This window comes from Pristis pectinata, chromosome 37 (genome assembly GCF_009764475.1).
Source record: "Pristis pectinata isolate sPriPec2 chromosome 37, sPriPec2.1.pri, whole genome shotgun sequence".
Classification (NCBI taxonomy): Eukaryota; Metazoa; Chordata; class Chondrichthyes; order Rhinopristiformes; family Pristidae; genus Pristis; species Pristis pectinata.
The window spans coordinates 12,826,078-12,852,946 of NC_067440.1; the positions used below are offsets into that span (position 1 = coordinate 12,826,078).

General features: G+C 50.6%; 1 protein-coding gene across 4 annotated transcripts; it reads left to right on the forward strand.

The window, feature by feature from the left end:
• Positions 1 to 1,914: 1,914 nt before the first annotated feature.
• Positions 1,915 to 25,445, forward strand: LOC127586552 (uncharacterized). 4 transcript variants are annotated; one of them, XM_052044591.1, is made up of 12 exons: positions 1,915 to 2,813; positions 4,654 to 4,716; positions 6,703 to 6,832; positions 9,226 to 9,310; positions 10,643 to 10,736; positions 11,857 to 13,808; positions 14,508 to 14,655; positions 15,419 to 15,531; positions 16,021 to 16,080; positions 20,714 to 20,872; positions 21,998 to 22,084; positions 25,272 to 25,445. In XM_052044591.1, exons 1-11 carry the CDS (start codon positions 2,717 to 2,719, stop codon positions 22,025 to 22,027), a joined length of 2,931 nt encoding a protein of 976 aa, XP_051900551.1. In that variant the 5' UTR covers positions 1,915 to 2,716; the 3' UTR covers positions 22,028 to 22,084; positions 25,272 to 25,445. The 4 variants fall into 4 exon arrangements, with proteins under 4 accessions (XP_051900551.1, XP_051900553.1, XP_051900555.1 ...); XM_052044593.1 differs by having other exon boundaries at positions 10,646 to 10,736; XM_052044595.1 differs by having other exon boundaries at positions 1,915 to 2,070.
• The last annotated feature ends 1,424 nt before the right edge of the window (positions 25,446 to 26,869 follow it).

Below are 26,869 nucleotides of genomic sequence, written 5' to 3' on the forward strand. Positions count from 1 at the left end.
TTCTACCAAACATCTAAGTAAACGCAACAACACTCGCCTCCACCCCACCACCCTCCCCCCCCCCACAGTCTCGGACACGGCCTGGAAACCACCATCCAGACCGACTGACGGAGGCACAGAACTGCGCTCAGCATTTTACAAAGTCAACAGACTGAAAGGTGACGTCTTCACAGGAGCCATGCCTCCAGGAGCTGCAACTGCTGCGTAGGACCGAGGGCCCGCCATCTTAGAACCTTTACAGCCGCCATGACAAGGCACTACGCAGTCAGTGATCACTAAACACTGCCGGTGCAATAAACAGCGACACAACCTGCAGGGCTCACCAGTAATTAGTCCCGCAAAAGAGCAGTGCAGAGAAAGGAGAGGTGGAAGTCTTCTCCAGATAAGCAGACAGTCCATGTGATGAAACACCAGCGCCGTCCCTCCACAGCGCTCGGATCACAGACTCCAACACCTGGCAAAACAGAGTCCTTGCAAGAAGAAAACTGCTCCAGCTGAAACCCACACTCCCCCACCGCCCAACATTCTCCACAGCTGCACCTTTGGATTTACACAATCACATCATCAGTTCAATGGGAGAGCACACTCAGTACTGCCCCTCTCACAGTGTGACCCTCCCTCAGTACTGCTGCTCCCACAGTGTGACCCTCCCTCAGTACCACCCCTCCCACAGTGTGACCCTCCCTCAGTACTGTGAGATATTCTTTAATGAGAAAAACAGAATGCTGTAAACAGCAGGTCAGGCAGCATCTGTGGAAGGAGAAACAGAGTTATCGTCTCAGGTCGGAGGCCCTATGTCAGACGCTGCCTGACCTGCTGAGTGTTTCCAGCATTTTCTATTTTTATTTCAGATTTCCAGCATCTGCAGTTTTGTTTTGATTTTCATTGACTGATGTTGCATAGTTACTGCGTCTGAGACAATGCGGCACCCCCTCAGCACTGCTCCTGGACGAATGTGGCCTTCCCTCTGTAATGTCCTTCCCATGGTGCAGAATTCCTTGAGAAGATTTAGCTTGTCCACCAGGATTATCTCGAACTTCTACAGATGGGCTATAGAAAGTGTCCTGATGGGTTGCATCTCAGCCCGGTACGGGAACTGCTCTGCTCTGGGCTGACAGAACCTGCAGAGAGCAGCAAACACAGCCCAGTCCGCCACAGGTTCCTCACTTCCTTCCATCCAGTCCATTTTGTCGAGGATTCCTGCCACCTTGGCCATTTCCTCTTCTCTCTTCCACCTTCTGCGAGAAGACACAGGAGCTTGAAAGCCCAGACGTCAGACTCAAGGACAGCTTCATCCCCACTGCCGTCAGACTTCTGAACCAGTCCCCTCTCTCACATCCCCTTCCCGGTGGTGCTAGCACATTCTTGGACCATGTCTTCCATTATTCCATACTTCTTATTATTCCATCATTGTCACTTCAGCATTTTTTCTTGGCACTACTTCAAATTGCACTGCAATCTTTTCACCATTCTGCTGTTTTACGCTCCTGGCTGTATTTATTATTCCCATGTAGACTGCTTACTTTGCAAGCCTCACATGAAGCAGGAACGTCATTGCATCCTGCTGTATATGACAATGAACATCTGAATCGGATTGTGATTATAATATTGGAACACAAAATAACAAGCACAGAATTGCAGTTTTAAACTAACAAAAACTAAGCAGATCAATAATAATTATAATAATATTTCGGTATTAAATATTAATTGAGCATTGCCGATGGTATCTGGTCTGTAATCTGCAGGAGCCTGGGTCTTGTTTCCAGATGTTGCCACTGGTTCAATGAGCGGGGCGGATAGCGGCTGTCAATCAGCAGGCTGCCCCGCCCCCGGCCCCGCCCCGCCCCGCCCCGCCCCGCCCCCCTTGGTTTGGGCTGCGCGGCGCGCCGTAGGACAGGTAGGCCCCGGCGCCAGGTGAGGCGGCGGCCCCGGGAGCGGAGCCCGGGCCCGGGGAGAGGCCCAGCCCGGCCCCGCCGGAGCCCCGAGTCAGCGGGTGAAGCGTCGGAACCACTCCCTGAACTTCAGACTAGTAAAACTGACCTTTAACTCATTGTCATTGATCATTGAAAGGTACTTGACTAATTAAACTACCCTAACTAATCAATAACCTATGGGAACTGATTACAGGCAAATAACTAGTCATTAAACTATTGAAACCCATTATTGTAGCTGATAACTGGGGTATCTGCCTGATAAAAGAGCGGCAACTAAATTATTGGGGCTGATTGTTTAGTTATTGGGACTAATTTTAAACTACAGTAACTAGGTAAGCTACAGTAACTGGTTATTAAATGTTGGTTGTTAACTGATGGTAACTGCTAAACAGCTACACCATCATCTACAAGATCAAGGATAAAATGTGCAGCTAACTAATAGTTGTGGTAAATAATTGACTAATCAAGCTGCAGTAACTATTGCAAACCTAGCTGTTGATCAGGAAGTTGCAGGCCAACTCACACTGATTAACGACAGACCCATGAACTGAACAAGTGGCCGAGTGACAAATCTTCATCTAACTCGGCAAGAACGTATCTGGTGAGGCGGTGAGGTGGGACAGGGTTCCTGGGTGAGGGGCAGAGTTGCCCTGTGGTCCCAGACGGGGTGACAGGACTGCAAGGATCTGGGGCAGACTGGGTTTCTGCAGCGGGCTAGCTGAGGACACCCACCTGCGACGCTGCTGCATGAAGCCACGAGAGTGCCGGGAGCACCGGAAGACATGCCGACTTGGTGGAGGCTACCAGGAGACGATGGAGGGCAGATAAACCGGAGGGAAGTGGAGGATGGAGGGACAGGGCTGAGTCGAGTGAAGGAAGGTAAGATGTAGAATGTACAACAGGAGCTCTGCTATCAACCACTAAAACTCAGGATAAGCTTTGGTCACAGGTCGTGGTCAATGACAATATTTCATTTGAGTCATACAGATGTATAGTGTGGTGATGTGCCCTTCATTAACCACCCATTTACTCTAATCCTACATTAATTCCACTTTTTCATTCTCCCCAACTCCCCAGACTCGAGGACGGTTTCTATCCCACTGTTATCAGATTCTTGAACGGACCTCTTGTAAAGATGAACTCTTGATCTCCCAATCTCCCTCGTTGTGGCCCTTGCACTTTGTCTCCCTGCACTGCACCTTCTCTGTGACTGCAATATGATATTCTGCATTCTGTTTTTCTTTGTACTACCTTGATGTATGGAATGATCTGCCTGGATGGTACACAAACAAAAGTTTTTCACTATATCTCAGTACGTGACAATGATAAACCAATACCAGATTCTACCCCTCAACTACACACTAGGGGGCAATTTGTAGCGGCCAATTAACCTACTGACCTGCATGTTTTTAGGATGTGGGAGGAAACTGGAGCACCCAGTGGAAATTCATGCGGTCACAGGGAGAACGTGCAAACTCCACACACGGCGCCTGAGGTCAGGTTCCATTGCAGGTTCCTGGAGCTGTGAAACAGTGGCTGTACTAGCTTCACCATTGTACCATCCTAACCCTAACCCTTAACTACCTGAACTAAGGAAGTAGTTAATGGTCAAGCAGACCGTTGGGTCTGGAGTCTCGTAAAGGCCAGATTGGGTAAGGATGCCAGACTCTGTGGGCGTAGTGAGCCAGATATGTTTTTACAATTCCATGTTGATATTTGTTCTTTATTCCAAATTTATTTAGTTCTTGGTTAAAATGGTGGGATCAATGGTCCAGATGTCTCGGTGCTAGACCAGTAACTTGAGCACTGTGCTCCCAAACTTGGTATTCTGCAGATTGATTTGATTATGTTTTATTAATAAGATAAGATGTCTTTATTAGTCACATGTACATCGAAACACACAGTGAAATGCATCTTTTGCGTAGAGTGTTCTGGGAGCAGCCTGCAAGTGTCGCCACGCTTCTGGTGTCAACATAGCATGCCCACGTCTTCCTAACCTGTACGTCTTTGGAATGTGGGAAGAAACCGGAGCACCCGGAGGAAACCCATGCAGACACGGGGAGAACATGCAAACTCCTTACAGACAGCGGCTGGAGTTTAACCTGGGTCGCTGGTGCTGTAATAGCGTTACAACAACAGCCTCTTGCATTGATATAGCAGCTTGAACGCAGCAAATTGTCCCAAGATGTTTTACAGTTAGCACATCGGACTAAGTCTGAGATCGTAGTTCAGGTGACTAAATACTCAATCAAATTGCAAAGTGATTGCTTTTTATAGAGCTTTAAGGTGGTCCTTTTGAGGAGAGGAGAGAATGAGAGAGGTTTTGAGAGGGAATTCCTGACCTTAAGGAGAACTGATGTGTTGTCATCCAAGTAGTGGTTAAAACTGGGGATGATCGAGGCCAGAATTGGAGGAGTGCAGTGATCTTGGAGGGTTGGAGGAGATGACGGAAGAAAGGTGGGGAAAGATCCTGGAGAGAATTGATAACAAAATGCTTTGTATCTATTGCTCAGTATCAGGGCAGCTGCCATCCAGAACTGTGTTTGGATGTTAGGTGCGTATTATATGTGAATTAGCAGAATATTTGAATGAGGGGTTGTCAGAGTACAGGCCAGATGTACCTCAGAGGGACGTTGCTTGGGTCTGGAGTCACCCTGGCCACTTCCAGTGCAGCCAGCTCTGAGGAACTTCCTGACTCTTTCCCATTTCTTCCCTGCAGTTTGCCAGAAGTTCCAGATTCTGGAAGACCGGACAGTTGCGCACGTATTACAGGAGCAGGAAGGTAAGTATAGGTGTGCGTGTGCTGTCTTGAAATGATGCTGTCCTTGGGGTGAAGCTACTCCTCTAATGCTGAGGTCACAGGTTTGGGAGGTGCTATCGAAGAAGCACATGTGTTTATACCTCAGACCGCAGGCGTGAGAGGCTGAGTATGTCTGTAAATAATCCAGCCAGTTGGTCCGCACAGATCTCTAGTACCCAGCCAAGTACACCGTTTGGACCGGACGCCTTTTGTGGATTCACCCTCTTGCCCAGATCCTTCATTGATGCTATGTGCCTGTGATGCTGCTGTAAATAAGTTTTTCATTGCACCTGTTGTTACGTTCCAGCAACAGTGGAAACACATCAAGCCATGTCTAAGTGTTAGAAACTATTTTATTAATAACTACTTATAATAATAAGAAAAGTAAAAACGTTAGACATTAAACATTGACCCCAAAAATATAAACTTTAAGTGTGTGTGTGGCAAATTCCCAAACCCTGTCTAGGAATAGTTCTCAGTTCAGTTCAGCAAGTCATAAGATGGAACATGAGCAAAAGCTTTTGAAAACCTCAGTAGGTTGTTGAGAGAATGTAGAGAGAAGATTTACGAAATCCACATGTTCCACGATGGAACCCATATGTTCATTAATCTCCGATGATCTCCATTACTTTGTTCCGAAGTATCTGCCACCCCGAAGGCATTCGATACGTGGCCGCCCACACAAATACCTGCTTTCCAGTTCAGGATAACGACAAAGTGGACTCCACTTGATTGCTCCAAAAATCCATACATGGATTGTAGTGACGGACACAGCTATTGTTCCTCATCCATTGATGCAGAGAGCAGCAGCCAGTCTCTCTTGCTCTCTCTCTCACTCTGACACTGTGAAAACACCACACATACACTACTACTCTACTGTCCAGGTGCCTTAAAAGGACATTCACCAAGTAGCAACCTGGCTCGTGACACTGTGCACACATGTACTTGTGCACATGACAATAAACTCGACTTCTGACCTATCAAGATCCTTTCATGCTGGTGTGTGTTGATGCCTTTGCATTTGATGTGTATCAGTCTGTGCCTGTCTGTCTGTGAAATTACACCATGGGATTGCTGGGATAAGGGAATTCCCCTGTGAGGTCTGTTCCCATTGAGACGCGAGGTACTGGGATGGATGGACAGGGAAGATGCTGACGTCTGGAATGAGAGTTAGAAACAGGGACACAGCCCCAGGATAAGTTTCAGCCTGGCAGGACTGTGATGAGGAGACATTCTGCACTGTTTTTGGGATTCTGTCGCTGGAGGTCTTCAAGTTGAATGTCACGGGCAGACATCCCCAGGGTGTAAATGCCATGAACATCAGCCTTTTGCAGCAGCAGCTCAGTATGTTACAGACATAAATTACATAAATGTAAATTCCCATAAATTATATATAACTCGGGCGACAGAATAAACAAAACCAAACATCAAAGTCAAACGTCAAAGTCAAGTTTATTGTCACATGCACGAGTACGTGTGTGCACAGGTGCGATGAGAAAACGTACTTGCAGCAGTGTCACAGGCACAGAGCAGCAGATATTTGAGCAGGGAGGGAAGTATAGTCTGAAGTATAATCAGGGTTTTTCAGGTGGGTTCAAGAACCAAATGGCAGTGGGGAAGAAGCTGTTGTTGAACCTTGAGGTGTGGGGTCTTCAGGCTCCTGTACCTCCTGCCTGACGGCAGCATGGAGAAGAGGGCACGGTCTGGATGGTGGGGGTCGCTGATGATGGATGTTGAGTACATTCAGGAAGAGCCTGATGAACGGGGTGTAAAGGGGTTTGGAGGTCAGGCAGGGAGGTGAAGGAAGAGGATCAGCCAGGATCTTACTGGTGAAGCTGGTTTAGTGCTTCCTGTGTGTGGTGCTCTGCCTGCCCCTGCTTGTTTGATTCTGTGTGTGTGTGTGCCGGGGCCTGTGCATGACCATAGTGTCTCTGGCAATTCACTTACCTCCTGCGCTTCCTCCTGCAGTTGAGGAGCACCTTGCAGCCAACAAGCAGAAGGCCGAGCAAGTTCGGGTGAACCTTAGGGTGGCGAGGAAGCTGCAGGAAGAGGAAGATGAGCAGAGCAGGAGGCTCGCCAGGAAGCTGCGCAGACAACTGTGAGGCGGAGTGGTCACCGGAGCTGACCTCCAACTTTTCCTTTCTTTCTTCGATCTTGGCATTCCACTTCACTTGTTTCCGAAAGCTCAGAATTTATGGAGTTGAACCTGGACAAGTGTGAGGTGTTGCCCTTCGGGAGGTCAAATGTCAGAGGAAGGTGTACAGTAAATGGCAGGACCCTTGTGAGCACTGATTTACAGAGGGGTCTTGAGGTGCAAGTCCACAGCTCCCTGAAAGAGAAGCTGGACAAATTTGTGTTGTTTTCTCTGGAGCGTCGGAGGCTGAGGGGCGACATGATAGAGAAGTTTATAAAATTATGAGAGGCATAGACAGGGTAGACGGTCAGAGTCCCTTTCCCAGAGTGGAAATGTCAAATACTAGAGGGCATTGCTTTAAGGTGAGAGTGTGACAGTCGACCCATGCTGTAATAAAGCAGACAACAGCAGAACCAAGAAGCGTACAATTAGTGCTTTATTATTTAACGCTAGCGGGATTGAGGGATACAGCGAGAGAGTAACCAGTGTAACCCAAGCTCTGTACTGATCCCCACTCAAAGATTTACGTGTTTGTGTCCCTCCTTTTATACTTAATCTAAAGATGCCTACGTGTGAAGTTGCCCATAATTGGGCAGTTGCTTACAGCAAACCTTTAGCAAAACAAGATATGCCTGAAGCACTCCCAAGCACCTGCACATCTTGCAGTTATAACTGTAGTCACGCCATGGTTGAAGCAATAACAGCCATATGTTATTAACCCTTACATATCCAGTTACTTTTACAAGAGGGAGAAAGTTTAAGGGAGATGTGCGGAGCAAGGTTTTTAGAGAGCGGTGGGTGCCTGGAACGGGCTCTCAGGGGTGGTGGTGGAAGGAGATACCATAGCAACGTTTAAGAGGCATTCAGACAGGCAGGGAATGGAGGGATACGGACCATGTGCAGTTTAAACTGGCATCATGGTCAGCACAGAAATCATGGGCCAAAGGGCCTGTCCCTGTGCTGTACTGTTAGATGTTCTCCTAGGAGTGGTTCCACTGTCCCACGGAGCTTTGTATCTTATTGCTCAATACCCAACAACAGGAAGCTGTTGACTTGATTGTTGCAGTGGTGTCCTGGCTCCCACCTTCCATTCCGCCTAGACCTGGGATCACCAGACACTGCTGCCTGTGTCCTAACTCCCTGAGTCCTGTTCACCCCCACTGGCTCCCAGTCTCCATAACCTCCTCCAGCCCCACAGCCCTCCAACCTGTCTACACTTCTGAGTCCGCCTTCATGTTTAGTCACTTCACTATATTTTAGCTGTGCCTCCAGCTGCCTGGGACCTGAGTTCTGGAAGTGCACCCTTAAGTGTCCCCACCCCTCTTCTATTAAGTGTTTCCTACAACTGACCACTGTGACCAAGCTTTTGGTCACCTGTCCTAATGTTTGGCTTGGCATTGCACCTTCTGTGGTAACGCTCCCATACAGAGCTCTGGGGTACTTCATAACATCAGAGGAGGCATATTCATAATGGGGGATTGGAGGGTTGTCCTATCAAGAGAGACTAGACAGTTGGCTCTGTATTCCCTGGACTTTAGAAGAGTGAGGGGTGACCTTATTCAAACTTAAAAATCCTGAGGGGAGTTGACAGGGCAGATGTTGAGTTGTCTCCACCAGTGGGAGAGTCACAAACGAGGGGACGTAGCTACAGAATAAGAGGCCGATCATTTAAAACTGAGGTGCGTAGAAATGTCTTCTCTCAGAGGGTGGTGGAGGCTGGATCACTAGGTATATATTTAAGGAGGAGGTAGTTAAATATTTGAAAGGTCAGGGAATTGAGAGCTTTGGGAAACTGGCACAGAAGAGGAGTTGAGGCCAGCATAGGTCAGCCATGATCATATTGAATGGTGGGGCAGGATACTCCTGGTCCTATCTTCCTGTGTTACGTCTTTTGGGGAATCAAAAACCAGAGGGCGCAGGTTTAAGCAAAGAGGGGAGAGATTTAATAGGAAACTGAAGGGCAACTTTTTCACCTAGAGTTGGTCCATATATGGAACGAGCTGCCAGAGGAAGTGGCTGAGGCAGGTACTTGGACAGGAAAGGTTTAGAGGGAGATGGGCTAAACGCGGGCAAATGGGACTAGCTTGGATGGGAGTCTTGGTCGGCATGGACCAGTTGGGCCGAAGGGCCTGTTTCTGTGCGGTAAGTGTGATTTTCTGTAATGGGAGGTTTCCTAGGAACGCAACTGTTGTGTTGCAGCAGAACCTACTTTTACTAAGAGGGATGCACTGGGAAGTGGGGGGAGAGGGGTGGCTCGGCTAGGTGAAGAGGAGGGGAGAAGCATGCTGCACTGTTGCTGTGGCTGCCTGATGCTTCTGTCTCTGTGCGGCTCTGACCTGTACCTTCTCCCTCGGCAGTATGGACATGGAAAACGATTACAAACAGATGTTGGAGGAGGAATTGCAGTGGCAGGAAGAGACCAAGCAGCGATCACACACAGAGGTAGGAGTCTTCATCATCGGGACACGAATATGGATGGAAATGAATATGGTTAGTTATCTTTTAGTTGCCCAGGACACAGTTAAGGGTCAACCACGTTGATGGGTCTCGTGTCACCAGCCAGACCGGGTAGATAATCCACCCAGTGATATTTTTACCACAATTCCATTTTTCTTTTCTGAAACTTTTCTTAAAAATTCCAGTCTTTAAATTTAATTATGGACATTTAAAGTCTTGGAGTTGCTGAATCAGTGGAACAGGACTCTAGTTGCTAGTCTGGTTAATTAACCCTTACACCACTGCACCCTGCAGTTAACCTCCAGGTCTTCCGTACAGAGTTGCCCAAAATAAACTCGTAGCTATTAAAAATGCCTTTATTTTTGGAAAATCTGTGGGGGGGGAAATAACTTTATTTTGAGTCTGAAACTCTCTAGTCTTTTAACCCCCTTCTTCCCGTTGTCACAGTTGTTATTATAACACGGTTTTCTAGAATGCTTTGCAGGCGATGAAATATTTTGGTGGTGTTGTAACAGGAGATATGAGAGTGTGCACAGCAGTATTGCACAGACAGCAATGTGACCCAGATCATGCTGTCTTTGCTGGGGTGGGGGGGGGGGGGTAACAGTGGACCCTATCCCACTGGGGAAATGGCATTTTCTCTTCCTCAGAAGGGTTTTGTAACCTTGGACTGTGGCTCCCCTCTCTCGGTGGCACTCCCCAGGCACTGCACTGGGAACGTACGGCTGAGTTCTGTGCACACAGAGCTGCGGTAAGACTTGGAACCACAGATCTCCCGCTGGTGCTGAGGGGATGCCCATCAGATGGTAACACCACGGGGATGCAAGAGACGGCAGACGCTGGAGCCTGGAGCAACACACAAAGTGCTGGAGGAACTCAGTGGGTCGGGCAGCATCTGTGGGGGGAAATGGGCAGTCAACATTTCAGGTCGAGACCCTTCATCCGGACTGAGAGAGAGAGGGTAGGTAGCCGGTATGAAGGTGGAGCAGGTGATGGTGGATCGAGGTGAGGAGGGGGATAGGCAGATGGAGGAGGGGAGAGTGGGAATAGTGACTGGGAGGTGAGAGGTGGAGGCAACAGATGATTGAATCTGATAGAGGGAGGTGGAGCATGGAACTGAGGTGGGGAGGGCGGATGGGAACGGTGGCGGAGGGGACCCAGTGGGAGGAGTGTGTGGGCGACGTTCAGGCAGAGAGGTAACACCAGGGTGGCTCAGGTGCTCTCTGTGGCACCTGTGCCAGGCTCTGCCTGGTGAGGATCGCCCTCGGCATTGCCCCCCGCTCCGTGAGTGCGTACTAAAACCTGCCGTTTCTCCAGCAGAGGAAGAGCCGGGCGCGTGGGTTTTCGGGGGAGGTGGGTCGGCGGTCCGAGGAGAATGAGGAGGAGCCTGTGATGGAGAGGAGAGCTGGAGGTCAGTGTTACTCTGGAGTGATGTCCCCCCGTACCCTCCCCAATCCTGAGAGAAGGCCACACACACTCTTCCTCGAGTGGAGTTTATTGTCATGTGCGGAGAGGTACAGGTACAATGGAAAATTTGCAGCAGCATCGCAGGCTGGACGTAGGTACAGGCAACACACAGAACATTACCTGTACAGAAATTATACAAGGCAGTGAAGCAAAACAAGACATCAGTGCAGACACAGTCAGAGACAGGTCCACGGCAGTACAAGAGGTGGCCCCTAGTGTCCCATTGCTGAGGGAGGGTTAGGGTTGTGCAGGTCGGTTCCAGAATCTGATGGTTCCTATCCCATGTGCTTCTTGCATGCACCTTTGTTAACCTGTTTCCAGGGCTTCAAAGTCAAGTTTATTGTCATCTGCACAAGTCCATGTGCGCACGGGTGCAATGAAAGACTTACCTGCAGCAGCATCACAGGCACAGAGCATCAGATCAGCAGCATTCACAAGAAAAACACAAATTTAACATAAATTATACACAATTTCTACAAGAAAAAACAATTAGAACAAAAAAAAAGTCCATTTTAATGCAAAATAATCAAAGTGGTCTAAACTGTAGTGATAGGGTTGTGCCGGTTGGTTCAAGAACTGAGTGGTTGAAGGGAAGTAGCTGTTCCTGAACCTGGTGGTGTGGGACTTCAGGCTTCTGTACCTCCTGCCCAATGGGAGCTGTGAGAAGATGGCACGGCCCGGATGGTGGGGATCTTTGATGATGGATGTTGCCTTCTTGAGGCAGCGCCTCCTGTGATACTCCCGATGGTGGGGAGGGATGTGCCCGTGATGTATTGGGCTGAGTCCACTCCTCTCTGCAGCTTCTTGCGTTCCTGTGCATTCGAGTTACCGTCCCAGACCGTGATGCAGCCAGTCTGGACACTTTCAACAGTACGTCTGTGGAAGTTCATGTACTTGGCTGTGGGAGGGCACTGTAACCTCTCTGGTGGTTCTACGTGAACTTGACGACCCACACTGCGATCCGTGCTTGTTTGCAGACTCGCTTCCCTTGCTGTCGAGTTGCAAACACTAAGGTAGTGGCTTCCACAGCTGACACTCGTGTCCCCTTCTCCTCCTGCCTCCAGCTTCCCTGTGGCATGGAATCCGCAACAGCCAGCCCAGGTCCCGCCGACCCTTCGTTGTAGCTGAGATTGAGGAGGGTGCTGTGTGGTGCGAGGAGGGGAGCAGGCGAGAGGGAGACTGCAGCCAGCTCAACTGCGGATCAGACATGGAGAGAGAACGCGCGGCCGTCGGCTCTGGGCTGCCCCAAGTCAACAGACAAGCGGCCGCAGAGCGACAGAGGCACCGGTCTCCAGCTCGCCACTCGGATCATGTTAAACTGGGACAGAAGGTGGGTGATTCTCCTGAGGACGGGGACCCTCCTGCAAGCACACAGGACCAACCCAAGCGGCACAGGACCCGGCCCTGTGTTACTGAAGGGAGCCAGCAGCCAGCGAGGGGCGACCGAAGAGAAGCTCGGAAGCTGGATCCACCGGCTGCTGGCGGCGGCTCCCACCGTCACCTCGAAGGGACAGTGGGTTCCTCCACCGCTGCTCCTATCTCTGGCTACCTCGCAGCCTCTCCCCCTGCAGGACTCCCTGATAGGAAGGAGCACGATGCCTTTCGGGGCAGCGCGTCTGATTCAGAGTCGTATCCAAGACGCCGTCGGCGTGGAAGGGATCCAGAGGACGTGCGGGCAAGGGCCATGTCCGAGGTTAGTCACCGACCCGTCCGAGCCAGGCACGGCAACAAACACAGGAGCCCAGGCCCTCATCTACCCATGGCCGAGACCCCCCCAGCTCCTCGGAAGCAGCAGGGTATTGAGGGAAGAGCCGTGAATTCCCATTCTCCCCTGGAGTCGAAGGAGAAACTGGGGCAGGATGGTAGGTGGAAGGTTGAGAGAGGCCGAAATCCTTTGGCTTCTGGAGGACAAGGGAATGAAATCCATCAGCTATTGGCAGATAAAGAGAAAGAAGTCCATCACCCATTGGCTGCCAGTCAGAAGCATGTCCATCACCCATTGGCTGCCGATCAGAAGCACGTCCATCACCCATTGACTGCCAATCAGAAGCACATCCATTGGCCATTGGCTGCCAATCAGAAGCACATCCATTGGCCATTGGCTGCCGATCAAAAGCACATTCATCACCCATTGGCTGCCAATCAAAAGCACATTCATCACCCATTGGCTGCCGACCAGAAGCACGTCCATCACCCATTGGCTGTTGATCAGAGGCATGTCCATAGGCCACTGCTTGTTGGTGAAGACCAAGCCCACCATCCATTGGCTCGCAATCAAAAGCAAGCCCGGTATCCTCAGGCTACCAACCAAAATCATGCTCTTCATCCACTGACTGTTGACAAACATGTTTGTAACCCACCACGCACTAAAGCAAAAGGGAAACAAGTCCATTTCCAATTGGCTCCTTCAGACAGAGTAAGTCCCAACCAAACCCGGTTGACTCACAAGGAAAAGCAAATCCAACTTCCATTGGATTCAAAGGGAAAGGAAGTTAGATCCTCATTGGTTGGCAAGCAAAGGCATGTCCGTTTCCCATTGGCTGTTGGAGAGAAGGAAGCAGCTGTCCGTGGTCCGTTACTGGTCAAGGAGAACGGTGTTCCATGCCCATTGGCTAGCAACGGGAAGGAACACCCAGGTCCATCCCCATTGGCTGTGAAGCGAAATCCCATCCAGTACCGATTGGAAAGCAAGGACACGGAGGCGATTATTGACTACGTTTTGGATAAGCGGAAAGGAAGGGCTTCCTCGTCTCCAAAACACGCCGTCAGATCACCACCTGCTCACTGGGAGAACATGTCGGGGCAGAGTAGAGGCAGCCCTGCAGAGGCAGCACCAGATAAAGCACGGTTATTGGTGCCCAAGCCTCCTGCTGACGCTCAGGAGAAGCTTTTGCAACCTGCAAGTTGGCGCACAGAGAAGGATCCCACCAGGAATCCGAGCAGCAGGTGTCCCGATGTGATGAGTGACTCTGTGGACAGCTCTGGGTGGAGTGATGAGACTACGAACCGACTGAAGGTGATGGGATCAATCTGTGGCGAGGGAGGGAGGGCTACTGTTAGTGGGGAGGAGGCAGCGAGATCCCCCACAGCAATCCCAGTGGTGCAAGAATGATCAGTGCATTCGTCTGATGGAGATGGTTCCCCAGGGGATGGAGGGGGAGGGGGCGCCTCCCTCCCTGGTGGTCCGCGGGGAGGGGGCGCCTCCCTCCCTGGGGGTCCGCGGGGAGGGGGCGCCTCCCTCCCTGGTGGTCCATGGGGGGAGGGGTGGCTCTCTCCCTGCTGGACTGTGGCTATCTGCTTGGGGTCAGGGTGGTACAGTTCTCCCACTGGGGTGGGGAGAGACTCCCCCTCTGAGGGTGGTGGGGTCTGTGGTCAGGGGCAGGGAGGTACTCTCTCCTCAGGAGTCCACGGTCGGGGGTTGAGTATGGGAGAAACTCTCTCCCTGGGTGGGGTGGGGAGGTTGAAACTCTCTCCCGAGGTGGGGTCCCTGGTCGGGGGGAGAGGGGGAGAGACGTGGTGGGGGGGGGGGGGGGGAGGGGTGATGATTCTCTCCCGTGGATGGGCTCCCACAGTCAAGAGGTAGGGGGAGAGACTCTCTCCCCGTGTCCCGAGGAGGGAGGGTGTGGGGGTTTCTGTGGCCCGGGGCAGACGGTGGGAATGGAAAGGTTTCGGCTGACGTTGCTACTCGTCCTCTCCCCCTCTTACCCCTTCCCAGGATCGCACAGAGGCTCCGAGCTGCCCACGGGGAGGACACCACCGGCCGAGGTCCCGCGATACCCAGAGCAGAGGACAAGCAGTGAGAAGGAGATCCGGCCACAGTCGCTCTCACTCTCCCTCGGACCGGCAGCACCAAGTCCCTACAGGTAGGGCGGGGCGCGGGGCTGTGTGTGGGCATGGGGCGGGTGTGGGTACACTTTGAACAGCACACCCTCGTGTTAAGCCAGTTACACTGAGGTGCTCCCTGCACCATGGGGCTGTGCCTAAGGCTTTGTGCTGAGGGTGCCTTATCTGCATTGGGGTAAATTAGCCCTGCCTGTAGTGCGTGGATGAATGGTGGAATCTGTGGGTGGGAATGTGGGGGGAATAAAATGGGTTGGATTCACCAGCATGTTGCCAGGACTGGAGGCCTTGAGGTATCAGGAGAGACTGGATAGGCTGGGGCTGTTTTCCCTGGAGCGTAGGAGGCTGAGGGGTGATCCTGTAGAGGTTTATAAGAGTCACGAGGGGCAGAGATAAGGTGGATGGTCACTGCCTTTTTCCCAGGGCGGGGGAGTCTAAAACTAGAGGGCACAGGCTTCAGGTGGGGGGGGAGATTTAAATGGGACCTGAGGGGCAGGTTGTTAACACAGAGGGTGGTGGGTGTGTGGATCGAGCTGCCAGAGGAAGTGGGAGAGGCGGGTACAATTACACCATTTAAAAGACACTTGGACAGGTACACGGATAGGAAAAGTTTCCAGGGATATGGGCCAAACGCAGGCAAGTGGGACGAGCTCAGGTTGGTATGTTGGTCAGTGTGGATGAGTTGGGCTGAAGGGCCTGTTCCTGTGCTGTACATCTCTCTGTCTGTTCCCACTGTGTAATTCTGTTTAATTCTTGTGCCTTTGCCTGTCGCCCTGTTGATCACAGAAACTGGCAGAGACTTGGCGAGCAGCAAGGGCAGTGATCCGAGGAATGGGCTCCCCGCCTCCCTGTGGTGCAGTGACGAGACACTCAAAGCTCTGCAGGCCCTGGAGCTGCGGGTGAGTGAGCAGGTCAAGGGCAGGGTAATGGAGGCTCCCCCCCTCCTCTCTCTGCTCCTGGACCCCTCTGTATTTTGTTCGTCCCTGTCCTCTTCCTCCTCCCCCACTAAGCCCATCATCCCCTCCCCCCCTCCTCCTCCCCGCACTCGTCCTCCTCCACCATCGAACCTCTTCCTGATCCGCATCAAGTTGTGTCTTTCCCCTCGCTCCGCGCTGCACTGGTGCTGTTTGCTGCACTGGTGCTGTTTACTGCAGTGCCTGCGATGCTGCAGGTGAGCTGTCCTTGGCCCCGGTGCAGGTGGAACAGCTCAGCATTACCTTGGGATCCAAGGCCTGCCCACTCTAACCTTGTTCCCAGGGCACAGCCACAGTCATCTGTCGGTCTGGGGTGTAGATCAGGGGGTGGGCAATGCAGGGCTCACTGAGTGTGTGTAACTATCCCCGAATTCACCTGCTGAAGTCTTGTTCTATTTTCGTTCTTCTTGGCAGCGAGCTCAACTGCGAAAGGCAACAGCAGATGAGAAGCAGCTTCAGCTGGCCCGGGATGAGGTGAGTGACTCGTACTGGGGAGAGATCTGTCCCCTGAGTATTCCTGAGCAAGGAGTGAAGGGGTCTGTGGGAATGGGTGACACAGAGAGAGGAAGGGAGAGAGCTGGGGGACGAGAGACGGAACCAGTGGGTGAAACGTGTGGGTAGTGGGGGACTGAAATGAGTGATGGGGGACTGGGGAGGGGGAGGGGACAAAAGTACGGGGACCGGAGGAGGATGGGATCGGAGGGAGAGAGTGGGGGTGGGGGGAGCAGTGGGAACCGGATATGAGGGTTATCTGAAAGCAGGAGCTTGCCGACGAGTACAGAAGCAGGAGTTGTGGGGTGTCCGACTGGAAACGTTTCCTGTTCCTCTCTCCCTGGATGCTGTCCGGCCCGCTGAGTGTTTGCAGCATTGTTTCTATTTCAGAAATGGGAGGGGGAAGCAAATCAATGAATGGCTGGAGAGAAGGTGCGGGAGGATGGGCCTTGGATTTCTGAGACTTTGGGAAGGTTTTGGGGCCAGGTGGGACCTGTGCAGGTGAGTCGGCTCACACCACAGCAGGACAAGAGCCTCCATCGTAGTCGCTTAGCATAGAAACAGGCCCTTCGGCCCACGGAGTAATGCTGACCACCAGCCAGACATTTAACCTATACCAATCCTATTTCATTCTTCCTGTCAACATCTTCCCCCCCTCCCCCCCCCCCCCCCCCCCCCCCCCCCCCCCCCCCAAACACAAGACAATAGGAAACAAGAATAGGCACTGGGCCCCTCAAGCCAACCCTGCTGTTCAATACGATCATGGCTGATCTTCCCTAGGCCTCATCTCTCCTGTGCCAGCTCCCCACAGCCCTCAATTCCCCAGTCTTTCAAACGTGTATCCACCTCCTGTTTAAATCCCTCCCCTGATGGTCCAGCCTCCATAACCTTCCAAGGCAGAGAATTTCAGAAATTCACCCCTCTGCTGGAAGTTCCGACACAGCTCAGTTTTAAACGAACACCTCCTAATCCTATGGTGTACCGTTACACAGCTGTGACCAACACTGGGAACTGAGTGTTGCACCGTATTCAACGCTCGGGAAGGATGGAGAATAAGGAAAAGCGGGTGGGGTAGTGTTGTTAGCGAAGGATGATGCCAGCGGAGTGGTCAGATAGGAGCTTGGTTTAGCTCCACCAACCATCACGACCTGCTGAGACACAGAAGGGGCAGGAAACATCGGTGGGGGTTGTTAATAAGGTTCTAGATAGTAGTAGTGATGGATTAGAGATATGGTGAGTGCAGAAACCATGGGGACTTTATAGGTTGGACAGGTCAAATTAGAGTCTTAGAATCATGATCACGGAAATAGGTCCTTCGGCCCATCAAGTCCATGCTAACCACCAACCATCCATTTACCCTATTCTCCCCACATTCCCCCAGGTTCTACCACTCCCCTACACTTTAGAGGTATTTGCAGCGACCTGTTAACCTACCAACCTGCATTTCTTTTGCGATGTGGGAGGGTTATGGAACAGAGGGACCCAGGAGTGCAAGTGCATAGTTCACTGAAAGCAGCATCGCCGGTAGACAGGGTGGTGCAGAAGGTGTTTGGCACGCTGGCCTTCGTCAGTCAGGGCACTGAGTGTAGGAGATGGGATATTTCCGTTGCAGAAAAGATTTACCAGGATGTTGCCTGGACTTGGGGCCTGAGTTACAAGGAGAGGTTGTGTACAATTAGGACTTTATTCCCTGGAACGCAGGAGATCGAAGGGTGAAATGATAGAGGTGTATACAATCACGAGGGGCATAGACAGGGTGAAAGCACAGCCTTTTTCCGAGGGAGGGGGTCTTAAAAACAAGAGGGCGAAGATTTAAGATCAGAGGCGAGAGATTTAAAAGGGACATCAAGGGCAGCTTCTTCACACAAAGGGTGGTGCGTATTTGGAATGAGCTGCCAGAAATAGTGGTTGAGGCGGGCACATCAGCAACGTTTAAAACCCATCTAGACATGTCTGTGGATAGGAGGGGTTCAGAGGGCTCTGGGCCAAATGTAGGCTGATGGGACTCGCCTGCTGGGGAACACAGTCGGCATGGATGAGTTGGGCTGAAGGGCCTGTTTCCGTGCTGTATGAAACCAGAGCACTGGGGGGAAACCCACGCGGTCACAGGGAGAACATGCAAACTCCACACACGGACAGCACCAGAGGTTGGGATCAAACCTTGGTCTCTTGAGTTGTGAGACAGCAGCTCTACCAGCTGAGCTACTGTGCTGCCCGAGTATTGTAGAGGGTGAATTCCTGGAATGTATACAAGATGGATTTTAGATCGTTATGTTTAGCTGACTAGGGAACAAGTTATTATAGATAATGGACTGTGCAATGCAGGTTAAATAATAATCTTATTCAAAAGAGTGACCACGAAATGGAAGACAAGTGCTGTTGTTCTGCCTAAACAAAGGCAACTGGAGTAATGGGGTAGGTTTGCTGTGTTAGACTGGGAAACTGTATTCAAGGCTGACAGTAGACAGGCAGTGATAATATACAAAGAAATAATGTGATTTGCAACAGATATACATTCCTTTGAGATAGGAAAGATGTCCAGCTATGGATCACAGGAGAAATTAAAGTTAGTATTAAACTTCAGAAAACTTGCCAGCAAAAGAAATAGCTTGGTGTTCGACAAAGGAATAGCAAGAAATTGATCGAGAAGGGGAAAATAGGATGTGAGGGTAAACTTGCAAGGAGCTGCTATAGTTGGGGGAAAGGAAAGGACCAGCAAGGGCGAGTGTGGGGCCCCTTGCACTGAGGTGGAGAATTTCTGATGGGGAACAAAGTCAAAGTCGAGTTTACGGTCATGTGCACAGGTCCATGTGTGCACAGGGGCAATGAAAAACTTACTCGCAGCAGCATCACAGGCACATAGCACCAGATAAGCAGCACTCACAAGAAAAACAAACATAAATTATATAAACTTTTTATAAGAAAGAACACAGAACAAAAAAGCCCATTTTAGTGCAAAGTGATCAGAGTGGTCCCAGTGTTGCTGTACTGAGGCAGTGATTAGGGATGTGCCGGTCAGTTCAAGAACCAAATGGTTGAAGGGAAGTAGCTGTTCCTGAACCTGGTGGTGTGGGACTTCAGGCTTCTGTACCTCCTGCCCAATGGGAGCTGCGAGAAGATGGCATGGCCCGGATGGTGGGGATCTTTGATGATGGACGTCGCCTTCTTGAGGCAGCATCTTGTGTAGATACTACTGATGGTAGGGAGGGATGTGCCCATGATGTATTGGGCTGGTGATGGGAACTAGTGGAAGTCATTTTGCAGCTGTATAGAACTTTGGTTATGATGCATTTGGAGTATTGTGTGCAGTTCTGGTCGCCCCATCAGAGGAAGGATGTGGAGACTTTGGAGAGGGTGCAGAAGAGGTTCACCAGGATGCTGCCTGGATTAGAGAGCATGTGCTATAGAGAGAGGTTAGACAAACTTGGGTTGTTTTCTCTGGAGTGCTGGAGGCTGAGGGGAGATCTGATAATTTATAAAATTATAAGAGGCAGAGATAGGGGAGGCATTCAGAGTCTTTTTCCTAGAGTGGAAGTGTAAAAAACTAGAGGGCATAACTTTAAGGTGAGAGGGGAAAGTTTACAGAGATTCATGAGGCAATCTTTTTTACTCAGAGAGCGGTGGGTGCCTGGAACGGGCTGCCTGGGGAGCCGGTGGAAGTAGATACGATAGCAATGTTTAAGGGGCATTTAGACAGACACATGAACATGAAAGGAATGGAGGAATAGGGACCATGTGATGTTGGGGGCCCCCAACTCTGATAAGAGTTGCTGTGTTTAAACTAAAAATTCTTTGTGCAGCAAAATTGTCGGAGAATTTGGTGTAACTCCCAGTGAATGAGAGCACCCACTGCAGCTGGCATTCTGTGCACAGCAAGCTCCCAAAAGCACAACGTTTGCTTTCAACCATACTCCCTCTGCTCAGTCATAGGACATAGAACAGTGCATTCCAGGCACCCACCGCTCTCTGTGTAAAATAAAAACTTGCCCCACACATCTCCTTTGAACTTTCCCCCTCTCACCTTAAATGCATGCCCTCTGGTAGTCGGCATTTCAACCCTGGGAAAAAGATACCGGCTGTGTCCTCTCTTATAAACCTCTATCAGATCTCCCCTCAGCCTCCACCGCTCCAGACAAAACAACCCAAGTTTGTCCAAACTCTCCTTATAGCACATGCCCTCTAATCCAGGCAGCATCTCGGTGAACCTCTTCTGCACCCTCTCCAAAGCCTCCACATCCTTCCTGTAATGGGGCAACCAGAACTACACACAATGCTCCAAATATAGCCTCACTAGAGTTTTATAAAGCTGCAACATAACCTCCCGACTCTTGAACTCAGTTCCTCAACTAATAAAGGCAAAGCGTGCCATACGCCTTCTTTACCACCCTGTCAACCTGTGCAGCCACCTTCAGGGAGCTCTGGACTTGGACCTCGAGATCCCTCTGCACATCAACACTGTTAAGAGTCCTGCCATTAACAGTGTACTGTCAGTTTACGTTTGACCTCCCAAAGTGCAACGCCTCATATTTGGCTGGGTCGCGTATACACTGGGGACATCGGGAACGGTGGCGCACTGAGAGCTGACTCACAGCGAGCCCTTGCCCTGCACTTGTAGGAGTTTGCCCTGGATCTATTGCGGCAGGAGGTGATGGCTGTGAGTTTCAGCGACAAGCAGAAGCAGTCTGATCTGACGCAGAACGACAAGGATTTCCCGGGCAGGAGAAACAAGAAGCCTCCCAGGAGTGATAGTCCCTCCTCAGAGAATGTAGACTGGGTGAGTCTGTTGTCTTTCTGCTCCATTCCCAACCTATTTTGCTGAATTAACTTGGAACTGTAAGTATTTGATATCATCTACCTAAAGACACTGGCTGGGACCCAGTCCCTCGCGCTGATCATCGCAGTTGCACAGAGGAGATCCATCCTTCAACACCTTGTCCGACAGACCATCTGTCCATCTGTGGACGTGAAGGAGGGAAGAAATGAAACTGTGAATGCCTCTGTGCCAATACTGACCTTTCTGTGGCTACCTCCCCCATCACAGCCTGGGTTACAGGAGTCAGGTCAGGAGCTGGGGAGACGATGGTCTGTTGCACCGTTGATCAGGTGACGATCTCCTCCACTGCACCACATCCTTGAGATGCTCCAATTAACAGTCACAATCCCCAGGCGCGTCTTTGTAGCAAATCCCTGGGCGTGAGAGAAATCAACAGAGGTCATCTTTCAAGAGTGACTTGCATTGAGACACTGAATGGCCAGCGGTATCCTCAGAGGCACAGTGATGTGGAAGCAGAACTCTTTCCTCGTTTTTAATAAGGTTAGGACTAATAAATCAAAGTGTTTGTGAAAATATTGACAAAGAAAACACCTTTGTCCCCCCAGTACCCCACAATGGAACATCAGGAACAGAAACGGGTGTGGGCATTCCTTCTTGTTCCGCTCCTGAATAAAATTACAGCAGGTCTTTTGCCTAAAGAGCCATTTTCCTGGACTGACTCCACCTGCCTTGACTCTCCGGTGTCTTTTGTCACTGGTGTCCGGTGTCCTGGAGGTTAATCCTCAGCTCCTGATGGGTTACTAATGGTAATCCAATCCCGAACAGGTGACAAGGCACTGCAACAGGGTCGAATAAGAACAGAAAATGCTGGAAACACTCAGCAGGACAGACGGCATCCATGGGGAGAGTAACAGCAAACGTTTCAGGTCAGTTCTGATGAAGGATCTCTGACCTGAAATGTTAACTCTGCTTCTCTTCCCACGGTTGTGGCCTGACCTGCTGGGTACTTCCAGCATTAAATGCTTTTATTTCAACTTTCCAGCAAGTGTATTTTTTGCAGGTAAATCCTGCAGGGTTGAGGTCATTTCCTCTGTATTAACGGCCCTTTGTCTCCTCCAACTACAGGCTGAAAAGTCAAAGTCGGCCTTCTTCTGAAATGGTGACAGAACAACCCCTAGGGTTTTCCTCAATCCGGGATCTCTCCCAGCTCTGGTGAGTGAACAGGCAAGGAATCACCCCACTGGGCAGAACACACTCGTCTGTCATAAGTGGTTAACCCCTTCTTCTGAAACAATGCTCCCTAGTTCTAGATTGTCCCTGAAGGGAAGTATCCCCTCTGAATCTTCTATGTTTCAATAAGATCACTTGATAGAAGTTTATAAGATTATGAGAGGCATCGATAGGCTAGGCAGTCCCCAGGGTAGAAATGTCAAATACTAGAGGGCATAGGTTTAAAGTGAGAGGGGGAAATTTTTTGCATTGAGAGTGGTGGGTGCCTGGAACGGGCTGCCAGGGGTGGTGGTGGAGGCAGACACAATAGTGGTGTTTAAGAGGCTTTCAGGTAGGCACGTGAATATGCAGGGGATGGAGGGAGATGGATCATGTGCAGGCAGAAGGGATTAGTTTAATCTGGTACAATGTTCGGCACAGACATGGTGGGCCAAAGGGCCTGTTCCTGTGCTGTGCCGTTCTGTTCTCTGTTCTAAGATCGCCTTTTATCTCTTTGCGTTCCAATGAGTAAAGACCCAGTCTGCTCACCAACACCTTCACTCCCAGAACTAACCTCGTAAACCCTCTTTGAACTTCAAGTACATCCCCTCTTAAACAAATAGACCAAAGCATTACTCCAGGTGTGGTCTCATCTTCCCTACATTTAAATTCCGTCCCTCTTGCAATAAAGCCCAACGTTCTGTTTGCCTCCCCAGTTACTTGCTGTGTCTGCATGCCTTGTGTGCTTCATGTATGAGGACCCCAGAACCCTCTGTAGTCTGGCTATCTGTCATCTCCCTCCAGTTATTCTGCTTTGCTATCCTTCCCACTAAAGTGGATAAGCTGACGTTTCCCCACATGGTGCTCCATCTGATGAGTTGTCCGCTCGCTTCCTGTCTCTAGCCCTCTGCAAACTCCAGGTGTTCTCAACTACTGTTGCATCATCAGCAAATCTTGCTCTGATACACCCAATCCTTCATGTAAGGCTGTGAATAGTTGAGCCCCACCATTGATCCCCATGGGATCCCACTGGTAATAGTTTGCCAGCATGGTGATGAGCCAGTTATCCCACTGTTTTCCGTCAGTTGTCCAATCCACTATCCATGGAATGCCAAGATCTCCCCACTGCTTCCAGACTGGTGGATTCCAGCATTTCCCCTCTGTCAGATGTTAACTGGCTTTTATAAATTTCCTGCTGTCTGTCTCCATGCTTCCCTGAGTAGCAATGTTACATTTGTAGTTTCTGCTGGGATTTCTCCAGAATCTCGGAAATCCTGGAAGGTCACAGCCGATATGTCCACTCCTGCAGCCAATTCTTTCAAGAGCCTAGGATACAAGCTGGTGTCAGGCTTTAGATCTGTGTGTTTGTAAGTGCTTTTGCTCCAGTGAGCTCTCCCTCCTGTTGCCATGTTCGTGAGGCCGGATTGTGCAGCGGTCCGGGGTGGGAGAGGGCGGGATACCACAGTGGGGGCAGAGCTGGGAGCCCTGCAGCGAGCTGGGGGGATTCGAGGGTGGGGGGGGTGCAGTGGGGAGCTAGGGAGGATGGGATCCTGCAGTGAGGTCTTTGGTAAAATCCTACATAAGAGGTCAGTGTGTAATGTTACATCCCACGGGACCGGGACACAGACAGGGAAGAGGAAATGGAGGGTAGGAATGAATGGGGCATTCTCTGGGGGACAGGCAGTAACTACTGGGGCAGAGCAGGGATCACTGCTGGGGACCCAGCTGGTCTCACTGTACGGCAATGAGTTGGATGGGGAGACGGAGTGAAATGTTTCTAAATTTGCCAACAGTTGATGTTTCAGTTTGTTCAGATGCAGGGTCTCAACCCGAAACATCGTCTGCTCATCTCCCTCCACTGATGCTGCCTGACCTGCTGAGTTCCTCCAGTGTCCTGTTTGTGTGTAGATGGAGTTGGTTACAATTCAACTGCATGGAGGATGGACTCAAGGGGCAGAATGGCCTCCCTCCACACCCCGCCTCCCCCCATCCCCACCCCACAACTTCCCAATGTTTACGTACCCAGCCCAGCTTTGATTGGGAAAAATTGCTGGAAGTACGGAATGTAAAAATAAATGCTGATCATGTTGTGTCTGTGGAGAGAGAAGCAGAGTCCAGGCTTCAGGCCGAGAACCTTCACTGATTGGAGCTCGTTGCCCAGAACCATTAACCATAAGACCATAAGACAAAGGAGCAGAAGTCAGCCATTCGGTCCATCGAGTCTGCTCCGCCATTCTGTCATGAGCTGATCCATTCTCCCATTTAGCCCCACTCCCCCGCCTTCTCACCATAACCTTTGATGCCCTGGCTACTCAGATACCTATCAATCTCTGCCTTAAATACACCCGATGACTTTGCTTCCACAGCCGCCCGTGGCAACAAATTCCACAGATTCACCGCTCTCTGGTTAAAGAAATTTCTCTGCATCTCTGTTCTGAATGGGCGCCCTTCAATCCTGAAGCCGTGCCCTCTTGTACTAGACTCCCCTACCATGGGAAACAACTTTGCCACATCTACTCTGTCCAGGTCTTTTAACATTCGAAATGTTTCTATGAGGTCCCCCCTCATTCTTCTGAACTCCAAGGAGTACAGCCCAAGAGCCGTCAAACATTCCCCATGTGTTAACCCTCTCATTCCTGGAATCATTCTAGTGAATCCTCTCTGAACTATCTCCAACGTCAGCACATCCTTTCATAAATAAGGAGCCCAAAGCTGCACACAGTACTCCAAGTGAGGTCTTACCAATGCCTTATAGAGCCTCAACATCACCTCCCTGCTCTTATATTCTATTCCTCTAGAAATTAATGCCAACATTGCATTCACCTTCTTCACCAGCAACTTAGCCTGGAGGTTAACTTTTAGGGTATTCTAACCCTGTGTGACCTGCTGAGTATTACTGGCATTTTTAAAAAAATTTTTACAGCGTGATAACAGGCCCTTCCGGGCCAATGAGTCTGCGCCACCTATTTTAAACCCAAATTAACCTACCCGTACGTCTTTGGAATGTGGGAGGAAACCGGAGCACCCGGAGGAAACCCACGCAGACATGGGAGAACGTACAAACTCCTTACAGACAGAGACGGGAATTGAACCCCGATCGCTGGCGCTGTAATAGCATCGCACTAACCGCTACGCTACCGTGCCGCCCCGTTTCTGCCTTTGTTTCTGACGCGACTGTTATCTTCCTCAGGTCTGGGAGAGCAGCGGAAGTCCCAGGGCTGGGGCTGTGACACAGCGAACACACAGTGAGGACCTGATGCAGTTCAGGTGCAGGCAGTGAGGTCACCACCGACCCTCGGCCGATTTTCTTTTTACAATCGAGATATTTATTTTTTGAATAACCTGTACATAATGAAAGACTGTATATTTTTGTTTCGTCAGAATAAATTGTTCAAGTTTATTGTCATCATGAGTGCACGTACACAGGGTATAAATGCCATGAAAAATTAGCTTTTAGCAGCAGCAGCACAGTACGTTACAGGACGAGGACAAATGTAGGTTAACGTGAATTAAAATAAATTATACACATGTACAAAATAAACATAACACTAGTGCAAGATTATGAGAGAAGGATAAAATACAGTCTGAGGTAGTGTTGGGGTTTTTCAGGTGGGCCCAAGATCCTGAGGGCAGTGGGGAAGAAGCTGTTGTTGAACCTCGAACTGTGGGTCTTCATGCTCCTGTACCTCCTGCCTGATGGCAGCATCGAGAAGGGGGCACGGCCTGGATGGTGGTGGGGGTCCCTGATGGTGGATGTCACCTTCCTGAGACATCGCCTGTTGTAGACGGATGGTGGGGAGAGCTGTACCCGTGATGGGACTGGATGTCCCACCACTCTGTAGATGTATTCCTCCACTGTATCCCAGGAATGAGGGATGGGGTACGAATAAACAGCGCTTCCCTGTTACCAGGGTCACCTTCCTTCCTAAATCCGGTTAAAAAGCACACTGAGTTGTGGAGCGTGACCTGGGTGTTTCAGCTCCCCCGTGGTGTCTGACTCGGAGGAACCGGCTGAGGTCTCTGCTCCTGATCACTGCCTGGTGGACCTCTGTTTGCGAGGATATTGGGCCGGGTTGAACGTTAGCCAGGCTGGGCGTGGATACCGGTGAAGGAAGCCCAGTGCTCACACATCCCCGCCCCCTGCAGCGTGACCAGACCCCGACCACTTGGAACACTTGAGCATTTCAGTCCAGGGAGTGTGGGTTTGCAGTGGACCGCATGGCTTTGCTGTCCTTGCCAGCTGTGTGGTGTTGGCTGTATGTGTATGGGCATTGATGCAGTGCTCAGGAATGGGTTTGATACAGGGAGCAAGGGGACAGCTGGATTGATACGAGAGAGAGCAGTGGGACTGGCGTGAGATTGACTGTAACACTGATCTCTCTCTGCTCATTGGGGTCCAGCTCCTCATGCATTTACCACCAATTAACAAAGAGCCGTTAATGTAGAATGTCCTAAAGCGCTTCACAGCAGCATCGTCATAGGATCCTACAATCACCTTGCTGCCCACCTCCTCCATCCTGACCATGATACCGATCCCCTTTGCCCACATTAGGCCTGTATCCCTCGCCACCTTTCCTGTCCGCATCTGTCCAAACACCTTCTAGGCCTTGTGATTGGTGGGTGGTAGAACAGGCGTGAGGACCGGGTGGACTGATCCTGCTCCTGCTCGTTCTTGGTCCTGATCCCCAGCACTACCTCCAGAAACCTGTTCCCCTCTCTCTTCTGCGCCCCTTCTGAAAACCTAGCTCCTTAACAGAGCTTTATGTCACCTGACCTGAAGGTTCTGCA